Source organism: Tamandua tetradactyla, chromosome 3 (genome assembly GCF_023851605.1).
Source record: "Tamandua tetradactyla isolate mTamTet1 chromosome 3, mTamTet1.pri, whole genome shotgun sequence".
In the NCBI taxonomy this organism is placed as follows: domain Eukaryota; kingdom Metazoa; phylum Chordata; class Mammalia; order Pilosa; family Myrmecophagidae; genus Tamandua; species Tamandua tetradactyla.
Genome location: NC_135329.1, coordinates 183,727,013 through 183,746,046, shown reverse-complemented (window position 1 = coordinate 183,746,046; position 19,034 = coordinate 183,727,013). Strand labels below are relative to the sequence as shown.

At 39.5% G+C, this 19,034-nt stretch overlaps 1 protein-coding gene across 3 annotated transcripts in view; it reads left to right on the top strand.

Moving 5' to 3' along the window:
• The window catches only part of IDH1 (isocitrate dehydrogenase (NADP(+)) 1), a 34,804-nt gene that overhangs the window by 12,847 nt on the left and 2,923 nt on the right, over positions 1–19,034 (top strand). Inside the window, exons 1-8 of one of the 3 annotated variants that reach the window (XM_077154917.1) lie at positions 84–217; positions 1,220–1,294; positions 3,748–3,890; positions 6,250–6,541; positions 12,087–12,192; positions 13,675–13,852; positions 14,800–14,951; positions 17,171–17,311. In XM_077154917.1, coding sequence (XP_077011032.1) covers positions 3,769–3,890; positions 6,250–6,541; positions 12,087–12,192; positions 13,675–13,852; positions 14,800–14,951; positions 17,171–17,311 — 991 coding nt within the window. In that variant the 5' untranslated portion in view covers positions 84–217; positions 1,220–1,294; positions 3,748–3,768. Of the gene's footprint in view, positions 1–83; positions 218–730; positions 775–1,219; positions 1,295–3,747; positions 3,891–6,249; positions 6,542–12,086; positions 12,193–13,674; positions 13,853–14,799; positions 14,952–17,170; positions 17,312–19,034 lie in introns of those variants that run through there. The other 2 variants (XM_077154919.1, XM_077154918.1) reach the window with 2 other exon arrangements.

Genomic DNA, 19,034 nt, shown 5'->3' with positions numbered 1-19,034 from the left:
CACTTGGGGGGCGGGGTTGGCGCGCGGCGATTGGCGGCGCCTCAGAGGCGGGGCAACAGGAGGTGGGCTGAGGGGGCCGGGCCTGGGAGGTGACAAAGGCCGGGAAGAGGAAAAGCCTTTCCCAGTTTGCACGTTCCCGGGTTTTGCCAGAGACGGTTTTGTAAGCAAACAGCTTGTGCCACGCGGGGATTACTTGCGTGTCCTCCTGGATTTGAGCGTAAGTGTCAGCGGCGCCCCTGCACCTCTGCTTTTGCAGATAACCCTAGGCTCCCAGGGGTGACCCCGACCCCTGGCTGTGAGGGAAGGCTTTTGAGTCCGCAGACGGTTGTAGTGCGAAAAAGGCACGGCCTGGGTGCGAGGAAGGGCGTGGGAAAGGGGAGGGTGTTGATGCCTGGACGTGCTAGAAGGCCCGCTCTTGGGCATGGGAGGGAGAAATCGGGCGGCGGGGAAGTCATTGCAGTGACTTATAAGCAGAAATTAAATTGAAAACCAGATCTGCACGCGGGGAGGAAAATCGAGCGGTTGGAGGTTGCAAACAAGCGCCGACGATCGAGTCTTGGCTGTAGGAAGGAAAAAGCGTGCGGCAGTGGGGAGCTGGATGCAAAGAGTGAAAGCTCTAGACTTGGGCGTGGACGGAGAGCTCAGGTGGCTGGAGCTTGCCTGGACACTGGCTGGATGCGTCCGCCTAGGGTGCTTAAGGGGGCGGAACGCCAAGCTGTTGTCAGAAGGGGTGCTCGCTGGGCCGCCGCGCTGCGTTCGGGGGCGGAGTGGAAGGTAAGGAAGGGACACACGCCACAGCCCGGATCTAGATTATTGCAGTCCCTCGCTAGATCCCGAAGCCGGAAGTTTAAATTAAATGTCGCGGCTTTGGAGAGGGGGACAGATGGGCGTGGGTAGCTCCTGGTGGAGGAACTGAGCGGTCTTTGGTGGCGGCCCTTTTGCACAGCAGCCGCTAGGACTACTGCAGGCCTGCTGATCCCAGCGCCGCTCCAGGACGCGCAAACCCGGCTAAAGGACCTGGATCCCAGGGCACTCCCGCGGGCGCGCCTACTGTGCCCAGATCTACAGCCTGCGGACCTAAAACTGCCCTTTGCCCCACTGGGACTACTCAGCACTGTACTTTGAACCGGGTTGTGTTGTATTTAAAACAACTTAACTGAATCCTCTTGACCAGAGGTGTATTGTTAACCTTTTAATTGCCCTTTTTTCTTTGTCTTAGGAGATAAATTTCATTCAGCTGAGTCTGCAAGGTTGCGCAGTATTGGGAGTGATTAGGAATTGTTTCGTTATAAAGGTGAGAGTTAACCTTTTCCCTTCTTCTGTACCTTCTTTCTTGTGGCAATACAGAAATTATTGGTCTCGTGGGTGGGGACCGGTTGTTGCAAGGGAATGAGTCAGAAATATTTCAAACAAATTAGAACGGTTTCCTTGTTTCTTTTAATCTAGTGTCTTCTGCAAGAGACTTTTTACCCAGAAACTGTTGTAGTTCATGAACTCAGCTAAAAAGAAATCTGGAAAAAAAAACTCAGGAGTGATAAAAATAATATTAAGTAGCAAAAACAGCCCTCCTTTCTTATCCTTTCTTAATATACTCTGTATTATTCTAGGTTTATTTTCTGGAATTACACAAGTATGTCAGGAGATTGGAATTCAGCTGCTTTCAGACTAAATGAATTGGTGCCTTATGGCTTGGAAAAGTGCTTCTTTCTGAAGTCAGGGTTGGGGTGGAGACAGAAAATCTAAGGAAGGTCAAGAGTTGAGAAGTAAATTTAGTGGGAATCTAAAAAATGCCCATCCCGTGGAATTCAAATTGAGAAGAAATAAAACAGTGCCTTACATTGTAGGGCCAGGATATACAGTAAAGCTTCACTTTCTTAGTTAAAATGTTGTGAAATATGTAATGGAAGCATATTTGAGGAAAATTTGAAATGTTTAATTATCCATTAAAAGTTTTAGAAAGATTACTACTGCAGAAAATGTTTGCTTTAACTAAGAAGGAAAGAATGAACTGAAAACCTATAATTCAGTCTTGCAATTTTAAGTGCATTTGACCTTTTATTAACTATATTTGCCATCAAGAAAGAATAGCCAAGTTATAACTCTTGCATAACAATAGGTCAAATGTAGTATCAAGACCAAGATAAATTTACTACTTCATTTTTGTTTTGCTTTAACTAAGGGCAGATGTGAAAGTGGGATCAAACATGACTGAAAGTAATCTTTAGAGCCCTCTCTTAGAGCTCTAGATTCTGCGTCAGAATCTATAGTTGGTATTGTACATACATGATCATATTCAGAAATACAAAAATTCTAGGTTTCCAATAGTAATAGGCTATGCCTTTGTCTTCCCCATTTTCTCCCTTCTCCCAGTTCCCTAATTACCCTTAGTGCAGTAATGTTTCACTCACTTATTCATACCAGTTTGTTCACTTATCTCATTCTAATTAGGTTCCAGATGATTCCCCAGTAAGGCCTAGGGAACCTCCTAGTAGGCATGATTCTAGCTTTGCAAATTTGGGAAGTGAAAAGGAGCCTGGGGTTGGAAATATATCCTGCCTTGTCATGAGGAACTGAGGTGTACTGTCTGCTAACTAGTACGTTTTTTATTTCAAGTCAAAATTACTTTAGCCCAGTTTTTCAAGAGAGACTGCTTATATGCCTCTTATGAAATTTTTTTAAGGTCAATTCTTTGGACTTTTCTAGGCCTTGTTATAACTTAAGGGGACTAAAGCATTTGCAATTGTGTTTCTAGAAAAAAAAGTTTCCTTTATAGCATCAGGAGAAGGAAGAGATTCTTGTAGCATATTCAGGGCCTCTGCCTCTCCAGGAACAAGCAGAGGACATGGCCTTTCTTTAAGCCTCACAGTTTCACTTCTTCCAAATGTTCCACCCTTGCCCTTTCTGAGAGTCAGATTGATTTGTATTCACTACCCCCACTATTCCTCAAAGTGAAACCTCTTACTGGAACAGTTCCACTTCCCTCTGCTTCCCACCCAGCGACTTATCCCTTGCTGACAAACAGAGGAAAAGCCAAGTTCCTATAATACTGCAGAGGCATGCTTGGTCTGGGCAGTGGCTCTTCTATATACAGATTTCTCTAGTTGAGAAATCACTTTTGTATGGGCTCCACATCCCCAATGTCTGTTATTGCTGCTAGGAAAACGTAGCTCTACCAGGAATTCTCCATCTTTCACTTTTAAAGTTTCCTTGAGCAGGGGCTACAGAATCCTATTGAATCTCCTCCAGGGTAGTCGTTTTCACCAAAGCGGTCTCTTAAGAGAGGAAATCCTAGCACTCATTCTGCACCGCCTGAGAACCGGGTAAAATGAGGAGTTGGATGGAAGTATTCAAATAAACATGATACTGTGAAAAGCACTCACTTTATAAGACTGCTCAAACAGTTGTTGATCAGGTCATTAAGGGCTTGTTACATGGTCAGACTCCCCCATATTCCAATGGGGTTGCCTTGGGGAAGCTGTGTTTCTTTTATCAAGTCAAATGGGGAAGTAATTTCCATCTTAATGGGCTGTTGTTAGGGTAGACCTGGAAACCACATGGGCAGCTTGTAACAGTTCCTTGCCTTGAAAAGGTGCTCAATTCTAATGGTAAATGCAATTGTTAATATTAGCTTTTTAGGCAGTCATGCTATTATAAATTGCTCTTTTAGTAGTCACCAAAATGTGCTTTTTTTTTTATTGCTAATAAAGTAAATCACAAGACATGTGTCTTACCCTTTTCTTTTTAAAGGTTTAGTTTACCAAAATCAAAATGTCCCAGAAAATCCATGGTGGTTCTGTAGTAGAGATGCAAGGAGATGAAATGACACGAATCATTTGGGACTTGATTAAAGAAAAGCTCATTTTACCCTATGTGGAGCTGGACCTGCACAGGTAAATGAATTACTCCTGGCAAACTCAGAAGGCATAATCTAAATGATTTCAGTATAGGCAGATGAATCTTCTATTTTAATTTTAAAATATTGTTTAAAAAACTGGACTTAACATTATTCAGAAGTTAAGAATTGTGAGTGAAACAGTGATTTCCAAGCTTCTGTTTTTTGTAAAATTTTTATTTTGATAAGTAGCACCGTCAGTTGCCAAGAGCAATACAATATGTTATTTATGGAAGAGAAAAATACAGAGGTTTCGGAAGCAGTTAGATATACTTAATGCAATTTATCCTTTCAAGGTCTATTTCCTATCACTCTACTTAAATAGTCAATGGACTTTTTCCCCTGTATATTCCTTATCTTTGGTCTTTTTTATACAATTTTAGGATAGAAATAACCCTTGTAGTAATTTAATCCAATCCCCACCTTCTGGGAGAAGTTCCTTTGAACATTTGTATCCTAAAGCCTTTGCCCTATGTTTATAAAGAGTTTTGAAAGAGATGTGAAAGTTCTACATAATTCTCTCATTTCTTTCCTTTGATTAACTTGCTTGTACTCTTTGTACATATGAACTAGGTAGAAAGAGAATCTTTGCAAGGGTAAAGTAGCTGAAGACTAACTTGGTAAAACATTGAGCAATACATTTCAGCCAAACTATTGGTAATGATCAATGTGTTTGCCTCGACCAAGAATTATTCTTCAGAACATATCCAGAGGGGCTGATATTTGCTTGGGTATAGACATTTAATTCACATGATATTATTAGACACCCTCTTTAATTGCTCTAAGCTGAAGTTGTGAACAATCTCTATATTTTAACAATGACAAGGAGCAAATATCTGCAGAGGCTGACCAAACATACGGGAAATGAGGTGTAAAAAAAAAATCTTCCAAGTGGATTGAAGGAGCATTTATAAGCTCTCTTCTGTTTCAAAACTTTATATGGCAACAGGTATTCCAGAAACTTGCACATGTATTGGCTGCAAAGATGCATTGAGCTTTTTTATCCTGGAAGCATATGGATAATAAAGGGCAGTTGTCATGCCTTGAATGAAAAAGTCAGTGGGAATAAAGAAATTTTGGAGGCTCAAACAAATTTTAGGTTGTTCCAAAATTGCTGCTATTATTGTGTAATAATTGTGGCTCTTTTTGAAAGGAATGGAATGGTTAGTTTGTTTTGCTGTATGCAGGCTAGGCAGTAAGCAGGCCGTTTGTTTGTTCTTTTCTCTTAGAAATGTTAAGAAGAAAAGCGAAAGTCCACTAATTTGCTGGCCGTTTCTTTTGGCAAGAAATGCCTCAACTGCCATCCGTGCTTGTTTGAGTTAGGATCAGACATTTGTTAGGTTTTCGGCATTTCCAGCACAAAAAAATAAGAGAATTAGTAGTTTTGTGAAGTTAAATGAGTTACCTAAGGTCGGAGTAGTTTGGAAATATTTTTATTTGGAAATGCATCAGGATTGCTATCTCTGTGTTTGCGTCATGAATTGGAACATCTAAGGAAAAGAACATGCAAGAACTAAAAAGAAATCCAGAGGCTTAATGATTCAGCAAGTTTTGAAAGCATTCTTTTCTTTAAAGCTTTAAATAACAAAATAAATTGTTACATTTGTTGTTCTGTTTTTCTTGCTTTTGACAAACTATTACATACATTACTGTGCTCTCTGAACAACCATCATTGTTTCTAGCTCTGCGTGACCTGCATTCTGGGTATTGTTATGGGTTAAACTACAACCCTCGAGTGTATACAAAAGCGTTGGTAAATTCCATTACTGATCCAAAAAAACTGCAAGGTTTGTTTCCAGAACAAAGAAAACTTGCCCAGAAATTAGGGAACCATTCATCTAATGCTTACTCGTATTAAAGAAGGTACAGACTCACACTTCTGCCATTTTAGTGCCAAAGTATATACAGTCCTTTAATGCTCCATCACTTTTTTTTTTAAACATTATATTTACTTAGGGAAAAAAAATAGAGTATACTTAAAACTTACATTTTAATTCTAATTATAGGGAAGGAAGCCACACAAAAGAGTTGCTGGTGAGCTGTTCTTGGCTCTATATGGTGAGAAACGGGCAAAGGGGCAGCATACAGTGGTTTCCATTCCATTTCCTGCTAGACAAACTCGGATTACATTCAGGGAGTCCTGACCTAGCAGTCCAGCATCTCTTGGTGCTTTTTTAGTTGGCAGCCATCTGTGTGAAGGGAGTGCGAATGCTAACACTTCGGCAGACTTAGGTATATTTTGAGCCTTCATTTTCTGCAGAGCAAGCTGTGTGTGCCATCCCTGTGGTAGATACGGTAGTAGTCTATAATTTGCTCATTTGTCTGAAAAGTTACACTTGTAATTTTTCCCTTCCAAGCTATGATTTGGGCATAGAGAATCGTGATGCCACCCATGACCAGGTCACCAAGGATGCTGCAGAAGCTATAAAGAAGTATAACGTTGGCATCAAGTGTGCTACTATCACCCCCGATGAGAAGAGGGTTGAGGAGTTCAAGCTGAAACAAATGTGGAAGTCGCCAAATGGCACCATCCGAAATATTCTGGGTGGCACTGTCTTCAGGGAAGCTATTATCTGCAAAAATATCCCCCGGCTCGTGAGCGGATGGGTGAAGCCCATCATCATAGGCCGGCATGCTTATGGGGATCAAGTAAGTCCTTCTGGCACGATCTGATTTTGCTTATTCTTTTATCATGGCCTGTGACTGCCCAGAGTTTCGGAATTATATGTGTTTTATTCAGATTTTTGATATTCACTCCCATTAAGAGAGGTGCAAAATTGAGAAATGTACACATATCTATCTATTATTTACCTGTATTTAAATTTAGGTAAGTACAGATACACTTAAAGATAGGTACCCATCTCAATACATGATTTTTCTCAAAATGTTTTCTTCCTTTATCCTTTTATTAGGTTAAACTATATGATATTGCCATTTTTGTATTGGTTATTCCTTTTTTTTTTCTTTGGCTTAAACAATGGGTATTGGTTTGTGTGGTTTTTTAAAATATTTTATTGAGAGATACCTGATGTACAATCAGTTGCTCACAATATCATCACATAGTTGTGTGTTCATCACCATGATCATTTTTAGAGCATTTGCATCACTCCAGAAAAAAAAAGAAAAAACTCATATACCCCATACCCCTTACCCCTCCCTCTCATTGACCACTAGTATTTCAATCTGCCCAATTTATCCCCTCTATTATTTATTTATTTTTCATCCATATATTTTTACTCATCTGTCCATACACTGTATAAAAGGAACATCAGGCACAAGGTTTTCACATCATACAGTCACACTGTAAAAGCTATATCGTTATACAACGTAATGGCTGTTTCTTATGGTTGGATCTAATATTTAGGTCATGAGTGCTTCGCAACCCTGGCTGTTCAGTAGGATCCCCTTAGGAATTTTTTTGGTGTTTTCTTTGCCTTTTTTGTTTCTTGGTTTTAATTCTAGTGCCTGAGTCCCACCTGACACCAATTAAATCTGAATTTCTGTGGGGCTCAGGCATTTTAGAGCTAATATGCAGTCAGGGTCAAGAACCATAAAAAGATATTGAACATATTTACTTCATGCATAAAAGAAAATACTAATTCAGTAGTATTCTAGCTTGAAAGCTGCCAGAACGTGATATACCAGAAAAGGAAAAACTTATTAAGTTGCAAGTTTACAGTTCTAAGGCTGTGAAAATGTCTAAATTAAGGCACCAATAAGAGGTTACCTTCACTCATGAAAGGCCAGTAAGTTCAGGGTTTCTCTTTCAGCTGGGAGGACACATGGTGACTTCTGCTAGCTTTCTCTCCTGGCTTCTTGTTTCATGAGTCTCCCCCAGAGCGTTTTCCTTTTTCAGCTCCAAAGGTCTTTCCTTGTGTTGGCTCTGGTGGCTCTCTCAGTTCTGGTGGCTCTAAAGCTTCTTCCAAAATGGTTCCCACTTTAAGGGCTCCAGTAAGCAACCCCACCTTGAATGGGTGGAGACACATCTCTACAGAAACCAACCAATCAGAAGTTACCGCCTGCAACTGGGTGGGCCACATCTCCATGGGAACAATCAAAAAGCTCCCACCCAGCAATATTGAATGTGGATTAAAGAACTTGGCTTTTCTGGGGTACACAACAGATTCAAACAAGTACAAGTAGTTTGAGAGGAGTCTCTTTAAAACATTGCTTCCTGCTTAGAAAAAAAAAAAGTTTAGCTTGTTCTGTACTTCTACACAAGTGGGCTTATTGCCAAATTAAGCAAAAACACTTCAAACTAAACAAAATCCAAGTTCTGTGTTGAAGCTAAGGTTTAAGACTTTAATAGAAAGCAGCCTGTTCTGTCTTAAAAGGGCTTTCAAGATGGGAGTCACTAATGTTGAAGTCCAGAGGCTTGGAAACAGTGGCAGGGGTAGACCGCTCTCTGCTCCTGGGGCCAGGGTCACTAGGTCATACCTTGAGGTGTCACTTAATTTTGTTGCACCTGTGATGGCCTAAACTATTCCTTCATCCTAGCCAGCTCCTTCACCCATACCTCCCCGAGGCCCAGGTAAGGGAACGTAGATGGTAGTACAAACTCACTACTCCTGGGAAGACCACTCCAAGACTTACGGACTCAGTGGTGACTTTATTGTCCTTTGTGCTTTGTTTTGTGGTTTTGTCATCAGTCACTGGGCAGAATGTTGCTTCTATTTATTAAATTCTGGATTGAAAATTCCAAACTTCAAATTCATTCACTAATTGTTTGAATAAAGCACTTATGTTCTTAGGCCTCGGTTTTTCCTTTTGAGAAATGGAAATAAATTGCCAGTCAGAGTAAAGGACTTTATGTGTCAAAGTGTTCTGTGCAGATTGAGTGTTTATTTTTTATTGTAACCGGGAGCTGTTTTGTAACTATCATTAGTTTTACGTTGCACAAGTCTGAACAAACAGGTGGGGCTGGCACCTGCCTGGTACCTGACTTAGAAAACGTTCTAATCGAATCATTGAAGAGGGTACAATGCAGGAAAGACTTGTGGTGTCTGATGTTTGCCAGGCACATTTTTTCCACTAGGGTAGCTCAGCTCGTGAGGGAGGTGACTGACCTTGGATGACCCCTTCCTAGGGGTCATCAATCTGTTGCAGCTGCTTCTAGAGTGATGGTTTCCTATGGACATGTCCTGGGCCTGACATTATAGTGATGGTAATCATGAAGAGAAAGGATCAGGACCCAAGTCTTTTGACTCATGTATTTCTACTACATACAAGTTCCTTATAAGATTGATGTATGAAAGAAATGAGATAATGAGTTGATGCAAGTTAATTTCTTAAAGCATCTGGCATATAGTAAGGAACCAAAAAGCGTTAGCTCTCTCATCCTCAGTATTGCAGCTATTATTATCTCTCTTCCTCCACCAACTTTTTTTTTTAATTAGAGAAGTAGGTTTTTAGAACAAACACGCATAAAATACGGGGTTCCTGGGTGTGCAGTGACTGCTTGCCATGCAGGTGACCTGGGTTCGATTCCTGGTCCAGGCACCTAACGGGAAAAAAAAAATACAGGGTTGACATTGGAGCAGCTAATCAAAGATGTTCATGTAACTCTACTTAATAAAATAAGAGGGATGGTAAATAACATAAAGGAGATCAAGAAAACAGTAGAAGAGCATAAAGAGGAATTTGGAAGAATAAATAGTGAAATAGCAGATATCACAGAGATTAAAGACTATTGACCAAATAAAAAATACATTATTAACAACTTGCATTGGTGTAGAACATAAATGTTACAATTAATGAAGACATATTTTTATAATTATAGTCTGGTTTGACATAGGGTTCACCATTTATGTAGTGTGGTTCCATGGATTTTTAAAAAAATTTTATTCTGTTACCATGTATATAACCTGACATTTCCCCTTTTAACCCCATTCAAATATATATTTCAGTGCTGTTAATTATGTTCACAATGTTGTGCTACCGTCACTACCCACCATCCATTACCAAAACATTTCCATTGTTCCAAATAGGAACTCTACATTTTAACTTCCCATCCCCTACCCCTACCCCATCCCCTGGTAACCTCATTCTAAATTCTGACTGTGAATTTGCTTATTGTCTTATTTCATATCAGTGAAGTCATACAATATTTGTCCTTTTGTGTCAGACTTATTCCATTCGACATGATATCTTTAAGTTTCATCCATGTTGTCATGTAAATCAGAACTTCATTCCTTTTTATGGCTGAATATTACTTCCTAGTATGTATATACTACATTTTGTTGATCCATTCATCAGTTGGTGGACTGATGATTGGGTTGATTCCATCTTTGGGCAATTATGAATACAGCCACTAGGAAATTTGGTGTACAGATACCTACTTGAGTCCCTGCCTTCAATTCTTTTGGAATCCCAGGCAGTGGGATTACTGGGTCATAACTTAATTCTGTACTTTCTGAGGAATTACTAAACTGTCTTTCCTAGTTGCTCCTGAAATGTACCTCATGGTGGGCTTTTTTTTTTTTTTTTTAGTTGTTTTTTTTAACTTTTTAAAGTGAAATATAACATATATACAAAAAAGCAATAAATTTCCAAGTACATTTTAACAATTAGTTATAGAGCAGATTTTAAAGTTTGGTATGGGTTACAGTTCCGTGATTTTTTGTTTTTTTTCTTCTAGCTGCTCCAAGACACTGGAGACCAACAGAAATACCAATATAATGATTCAGTAGTCATACTTATTTGTTAAATCCTATCTTCTCTGTTATACTCCTCCTTCTCATAAAATAGCATATGCGCATAAAAGCAATAATTTCAAAGTACATCACAACAATTAGTTGTAGAACAGATTTCAGAGTTTGGTATGGGTTACAATTCCACAATTTTATGTTTTTATTTCTAGCTACTCTAAGGTACTGGAGGCTAAAAGAAATATCAGTATCTCATTGTAATTTTGGTACACATTTCACTGATGGCTAATGATGAGCATGTTTTCATGTACTTTTTCGCCATTTGTAGAGATGTCTTTGCCTTTTGCCATTTTTTAATTAGGTTGTTTGTCTTTTTATTAAATTGAATGATTTATTTATGTATTCTGGATATTAAACCTTTATCAGATATGTAGTTTCCAAATATTTTGTCCCATTTCGTAGGTTGTTTTACTTTCATGATAAGGTCCTTTGAGGCACAATAGTTCTTAAATTTGATGGGTTCCATTTAAGCATTTTTTCTTCTTTTGCTTTTGGTGCTAAAAAGCCCTGAGGAGGGGGTCAGGAAGGGCTCCAGGAGCTTTTCTTCCTCCGCTCCCCAAGACTGATCTATTCTGACCTGCCCAGCAAATGCAGCCCTTGAATTTGTCCCCAAAGCCCTGAGGAAGCTTATCTCCTAAGGCTCCTCAACCCTGCCTTTGTCCTGGGCAGGTTGGGACAATGGCCACCTCAGAGTCCAGCCCCCAGCAGCAGGGAAGTTGCTAATCAAAAGCTTTGATCAGCTGTGCCCACCCCTGGTCTTGGGGAAGAGGGTTTTTATATCCCTTTCTGTCAGCAGCAAACCAGTCAAGGGCTAAACCTCAAGTTGGCCTGCTGGAAGTGTGGGGAATGGGTTGTAGTGGAGAGAGCAATTCACTGGTCTTTGAGTTCACTGGTCTTAGGGTCGTCATCGTAATTTAGCAGCTTCTTCCTCCCACACCTCCTCGGATGCAGTGCAGTGTTAAAACCTTCGGAGTTTGAAAATAGTGTTTTAGACAGTCTTGCCTGTTTAATAGTACTGGTGGAAGGACTCAGTCCAAGAGCTTCTTACTCCACCATCTTCCCACAAACCATTCGATCCTATAGTGTTTTATTCTACAAACCCTTCTGACATTTGAAAGCTCTTTTATTGTTTCTTTTCAGTTATATCTATCTTTAAGTTGTAAGCTTCCCAAGGGCAAGTACTTTATGTTGTTGTCTGTCTCCTCTCCACATCAGTGCTGAGAAAAATGCCCTTACAAAGTGGGCACCCAATAAGTATTTACTGATTTTTAATGCACTCCCACTAACTGGCTTTGGGGACTCTTCTGAACCTCTTTGTCCCCAACTCTAAAAAGAGAATATTGGGCTATACTGTCCTATTTGATTGTTTTACAGCTCTATAGTCTATGAAATATATATTTTTTCCTTTTATAATTCCTGTTGAGAGTTTTTCATCTTAGCCTTAGAGAATTACATTTTCTCATAACTTTTTTTTTTCCTCTGTGCAGTACAGAGCTACTGATTTTGTTGTTCCCGGACCTGGCAAAGTAGAGATGATCTATACGCCAAGTGATGGCACTCAAAAGCTGACATATTTGATACATAACTTTGAAGGTAAGTTATAATTCTATTGTGAGCCACATATTTTGTTTCTGGTTTTTTGTTTTGTTTTTTTTTACAGATCATTTAGACTTCATTACTGGTTTTCTAAAGAAAAGGTAAAAAGTAGATGTCTGACTTTCAAGGAATAAAATACCCAGAAAGGCAAGAAAAAAATCTTAGCAGTTTTTTAGGCAGCAGTTGTGTGACTGCCTAAAAGTACAATCTGTATCTGCAATGTTTCTGTAAGACCCAAAATCTAGCATAAAAAAGTAATTAGCTTCCATGCCTTCCGTTGTATGGATAAAGGCACAAAGAGGATCAGCCACTTAATTTCAAATGTATATTAGCAAATACAAGTAGGTAGTTATGCATTTGTGTTGAAACATAGAGGGGAGCTTGGCAAGAATCTGTTTTGCATGAATTGTGTAATTTAAACATTAATAGCCACAAATGACCTGTCATGTAATTCTGCCCTTTGCTCTGATAGGGTTTGTATTTGGCCCTTTGCTAGGGGTCATCAATTTTTTGCACCTGCCTCCAGAATCATTGTTTAAATGATCAAATCCTGAATTCATTATGGCTTATGTATTTGCTAAGATTTTTTTTCTTGCCTTTCTGGGTATTTTATTCTTTGAAAGTCACACATCTACTTTTTACCTTTTCTTCCCCAGCCATCTTGCAGCTTCAAAAGCCTATTATAGCAAAACCACCCAAAACTTGTTGAAAGAACCACAGAACCCTCTTTTCCCACTACTGAGTTCTTAAAAGCATGCATACAAACCGAAACACCCATACCTATAGCTGTTACATTCCTTGTCTCCTCTAAATATCATTTTTTTAGGATCTAGTTCTGCCAATTTCAAAACCTTTCACATTCTGAGCTTAATATGGTCCTGGGCAATGACATGGATTCAAGTTCCTTCAGTTATAAAAGATTTCTATTGATAACAGTTGTGAAACACCAATGAGTACATGTAGCATAATTATTTTTATCAATTACAATAAAGGAATTTCCACTACCCTCCAGGAAATTAAGAATTTTCCTTCAGTATTTGAAAGGCAAATTTTTCTCGATGGCTAAGGACAAAGTATACACTTGAAACTTAAAATACATGTTGGAAACATAAAAATTATGTTTAAAACAGTTCAAAAGTCTTTCACCCTGTCTAGAGTATCTTTCCAATTGAAATCAGTAGTTTTTAGTATATTGCTATCTTCAGGATCCTAAAGACCAGTTGTTTTTCTCATTTGTATTGTCCTTTCCAAAGCAAGCTAGAGTGTCTTTATCTAGAACTGGCTTTGTTCCTATTACGTACCTCGTACGTACTTCGGGAACTCTTGGAGTGTTCTGGTTGGAAACCTGGCTGAGACTTTTAAGTTGAGGGTCAGACATGAGAACTGAGTCATTTGATAGTGGTGGGGCAGCTTTCGTCTTGTTAAGACTGTATTCTACTTACCGTTCTCTTGTTTTCTCTAATCTGTTACTCCCTACAGAGTGTGGTGGAGTTGCCATGGGGATGTACAATCAGGATAAGTCCATTGAAGATTTTGCACACAGTTCTTTCCAGATGGCTCTGTCTAAGGGTTGGCCTTTGTACCTGAGCACCAAAAACACTATTCTGAAGAAATACGATGGGCGTTTTAAAGACATCTTTCAGGAGATATATGACAAGTAACTACAGTTCTTTTTCCTTTTCTTTTCTCTCCAAGTAAGGTGTTATTTGTGGTACATATTTGCATTCTTATCCTTGTGATTTTGGGACAAATTAAGTGAAGACTATCATTAAAAATTAGGGCATATCTGAGATTTATCAGAAGTGAAACAAAACCACTCTGAGTTGCTTTTAGAAGGTCAATGTATTCTCAAGTAAGGGCCTCACATTTATTTTTCGGAGCCAGGATCATTTACTGTTTAGCTGAAAGTGCCATATTAGTGATAGAAAGTTCTAATTTTTCAAGTGTGAGTTTCTGAGTCAGACCTGTTTACAATTTTTCTGAAACCCATTGTTTTTGTTATGATTTAAAACTTTGTTTTAGTGCAGTTATTAGAACTGAAGTCTAAGTTTATAATAACTTTGGCAATGATATGCACAAGTATTGACTTTTAAGATGTCATTACTCCCTTTTAGGTGCAAGTGCTCAGGCCAGGGCTCAGATTTTAGATGACATATCTTTCCTGAGATACTTTGATTCCTTTTCCCACTACCCGTCGATATTAAGTCTAGAACTGTCCTGAAATAATATCTTTTCCTGAATGATATCAAGCAGCAGAGTAATTTTTTGTCCTTTGGTTATATCCTTAATAAGCTGAATCTTAAGAATCGAATCAGTAATGTTTTGAAAACTGTGGAAAGTAGTAGATAAGGAATTCTACAGTCTTATTTAACTCTAAAATCTTACCTGCAAATTGGGTGAAATCGCCCTTACCGATAGGGTAATTGGGGTTTCACAGCTAGAAAATGATAGGGCAAGGATTTGAACGCCATGACTTGGATTCCCAGGTTCACACTGCTTCTACTAAAAAAATGCTGCTTCCTGTCCTCCTTTTGGAGAAACAGATGACATTGCTAATGAAATGAATTTCCTTTTGGTTGTCCTCTTTTCTTTCTTGTTTCATAGGCAGTACAAGTCCCAATTTGAAGCCCAGAAGATCTGGTATGAACATAGACTCATCGATGATATGGTGGCCCAAGCCATGAAATCCGAGGGAGGCTTCATCTGGGCCTGTAAAAACTATGATGGTGACGTACAGTCGGACTCAGTGGCCCAAGGTAGGAGCAGAGGACCAAGTAGAGGCCGAGGTTGGCCGACAGCAGCATAGGTTGCAGGGCTGGGGGCGGGGTGGGGGTGGCCCCTTGTGAAAATTGTGCAATGTTACGTCTTACGGCATCCAGGCCTATCTTCTCATCTGACAAATAAGGAAATTAAGCTCAGACAAAAGAAGTGATTTTATCCAGGATCACACAGGATGTTATTGAGTGGGTTGAGGCTCCTAAGTTTATCTCTCAACCTTTTTCCCCAACCTGAAGTTTGTTTCAAAGCCTTCATAAATCCCTTTCCTGCCTTTATTTTCTGTCTGGTAAGTCCGTAAAATCCAGGGCATCTAAATCCAGGCAGGGGCCCTGGATTGTCTAGTAACCAAAGGTTTTTTGCAGAAGCACATTCATCTGGCAATAGGTACTAACTGGGCCCCTTCGACCAGCCTTGAAGCCTGTTCTAGTACTTTATAAAATGTGTTTATTGCTTTGCTTTAAACATGAAGGAATTGAGCAAAGAAGCACATTCTTCTGGTTTCTTCAACACCAAGTTGCCCTTCAGTTTCATTTATTCCATGATATATGTAAACTTGAATCTCCCCCATAATGTTTGTATCAATTCTGACTATGTTTACTTTTCTCCAGGAAATTCTGTCTTTTCTTTGTCTAATGAAAGTTAAGCATCTCCTATCAGTTTGAAAATTAGTATACAAACCCAGGGAAGATGACTTACTTCAGATAAATGAGCTACTCAGCTCTCTTACCCTCACTCTGTTTCTCTAATACTCACAACCAGTTGTGCTGCAATAGAGGAAGGGCATTGCTATATGATGACAGATAAGGAAAACTATGCCTTATAATCACAGTTCTTAGAAAGGGATCCCAGATCATTCCATTGTTTCCAGATGTTCTCGTGGTCACAAGATGAGACTATCTGGAGGAATGTTCAAATGTAAATGTGAAGTTATGGAAGTTCAAAGGACTTTGAAGTAGGAACCCTGTAGTACATTGTCCAGTCATGCTCTGGTAAGAGGGCTGAAGCCAAGGCTCTAAGCAGAAAGCTTGTAGATCAGTGTGACCTTAAGGCATTGAAGCATAAGGGGGACAGGGATATCTTCATGTTCATTCTTCTTTGGAGGCATGAATTATTTTGGCCCCACACCAAATATTTTGTTTATTTCCTCAGGTTTGACAGTGCCTCTAATTAGTGCCTCCTAAGATTAATAGATAGACAGATTCTCCATGGGTATAGTCTTGAATTTTTCCATTCAATAAATATATATTTGAGTCTCTACTAAAGCCTTAGGCCAAAGGAGCTATGGCAGAAATTTCTAACTCTACTCAAAGATGAGTTAAAAATAGTCATTGTTAATCCACTTATCCAAAGATGGTAGAGTTGATCTCAGACCAAAACAAAAAAAAACCATCATAAATTTACATTATTGATTCAATAGGTGTTATTGGGAGGTAGCAAAAGGTAAAATGGGTTCTTTGAATTGAAGTGTAAAATAGTGAATAAAGAAGAAAAATCAATCATGTAGACATAAAAGTTGTAATGTGGTTCTCTGAATAGGAAACCATGGAATAGGGTTGTTTGGTTGGGGTTGTTAAAGAGTAAGGAAGGGCGAGTGGAAGGTTCTCCAGTCCATCCCATCTTGTTTTCACCTCCCTTTTCTACCTGATGAGTCTATAAGCAGCTTGAGGGTAGGAGACAACGCTTATTAGTCTTCATTTCCCCCAAATGGCAGAGAATCCGCACATAAGAATAACAGCAATATGCTGAGCCTTTACTCTGACAGGTACTATTCTAAGGGATATGAATATATGTTATTTTCACATATTATTCATGAATATAAGTATATTCACTCATTCTTCTCAGCAACCCAGTGAGGTAGATGCTTTTATTAACTCCACATTACAGATAGGAAAACTGAGGCATAGCAGCTTGGAAGTCACAGAGCTAGGGTAGAATACAGACAGTAAGCCTCAGAGCCCTTGGGGAATAGGAGCCTCTGAAATACAGTGAAGAAAAAGGGCAGCCATTCCAGACCCTTTGGCTCTGAGGGCCAAAGTGCTTGCCCTGCTTACTGAAACACAGAAGAAGTAGGGATGACTCCATGGGCCTATGTTTATTTTGTTAAACCAGTCAGTATTGCTTCATTTGTTCTCATCTCTCAGAGCCCCTGGGCTCATTATACGGCTGAACCCAGGGCTCCATGCTCGGCATCTTACAGGTTTTGGCTCTCTTGGCATGATGACCAGTGTGCTGGTTTGTCCAGACGGGAAGACAGTAGAAGCAGAGGCTGCCCATGGGACTGTGACACGTCACTACCGCATGCACCAGAAAGGACAGGAAACGTCCACCAACCCCATTGGTAAGATACTGTGTACTTCTGCACTAATCTCTGATCAGATACTGGAGCTCTCCAAAGGAACATGCTCCTTTGGCTGTCCTTTGTCTTATGTGCAAACTCATCACCAAGTCGTTGCTTTCCTCTACTAATCTGGGCTATTGTAACATGCTTCTTTGCTTCTTAAATCATATGCGATTTAATGTGTTTCTGTTTTGTGGGAGACTATACAGTACAGAGAAGGATGCTATCAACTAGCTTTTTCCTTTTCCTCTAGTGCAGTGAAATCACATAAGGCTGTGACTCTAAAAGCCACATGGGTAGATCCTTCCAACAAGGTTTCAAGGACATCACTCTAAAAAGATTACAGCCTGGAAAGTGGAGACTAATATAGGCAAGACAGAAGAGATTGTGACCTTTCCCAAATTAGTAAATGCCTTAAGCTGATAGCATTAGTACCAAACCCTTGAAAATGTGCTTTCTTAAAGCTCTGATGAAACCCAAAGCTTTTCCTTCACAAAAAAACAAAATGAAAAATATATATTTTTATTAATAAAACAACATACAAACATAAACATTCTTAACCTACAAACATTCCATATGTGGTGTACAATCAGTGGTTCACAATAACATCACATAGTTGTATATTCATCACCATGATCATTTTTTAATCACTCCAGAAAAAGAAAGAAAAAGGGAAAAAGAAAAACGCATACCCCTTACACCTCCCTCTCATTGACCACTAGTATTTCCATCTACCCAATTATTTTAACCTTTGTTCCCCCTATTATTTGTTTATTATTTTTCTCCATATTTTTTACTCATCTGTCCATACCCTAGATAAAAGTAGCATCAGACACAAGGTTTTCACAATGACATAGTCATATTGTAAACTTTATATCTTCATACAATCATCTTCAAGAATCAAGGCTACTGGAACACAGCTCTACAGTTTCAGGTACTTCCCTTTAGCCACTCAAATATACCATTAACTGAAAAGGAATATCTATATAAAGCATAAGAATAACCTCTTGATTCTGTTTGAAATCTCCCAGCCATTGACACCTTATTTTTTCTCATTTCTGTCTTCCCTCTTTTGGTCAAGAAGGTTTTCTCAATCCCTGGATGCTGGGTCCAAGCTCACCCTGGGATTTCTGTCGCATGTTGCCAAGGAGATTATCATCCCTGGAGTAATGTCCCACAAAGAGGGGGGAGGGTTATGGGCTCACTTGCTGTGTCAGCTTAGAGAGAGAGAGGCCACATCTGAGCAACAAAAGAAATTCTCTGGGGGTTGACTCTTAGGCCTAATTTTAAGTAAGCATAGCCTATCCTTTGCAGGAGTAAGTTTCATAGGGGCAAACCCCAATATCAGGGGCTCAGCCTATTGATTTGGTTGTCCTCACTGCTTGCTAGAGTATCAGAAATTCTCCAAATGGGGAAGTTGAATCTTTCCCCCTTTCTTCCCATTCTCCTCAGGGGAACCTGCAAATACTCTTTATTCACTGTCCATATCATTCTGGGATATGTTAGGACATCACACTGACCTGGACAAACCAATAAAATCTCCTGCCCTATTCAAGAGTCCCTGTACTTATGGTATTCAACTAAACTGACCTACAAGCTGAGTTAGGAAATACACTACCCAAAATATAAATGTTGTACCAAATAAACATCTCTCCCTTTAGTGTCACACAGTAGTTGAAGTTTTAATATATGGACAATATCATCCTTTCCCCAGTCTTCTGAT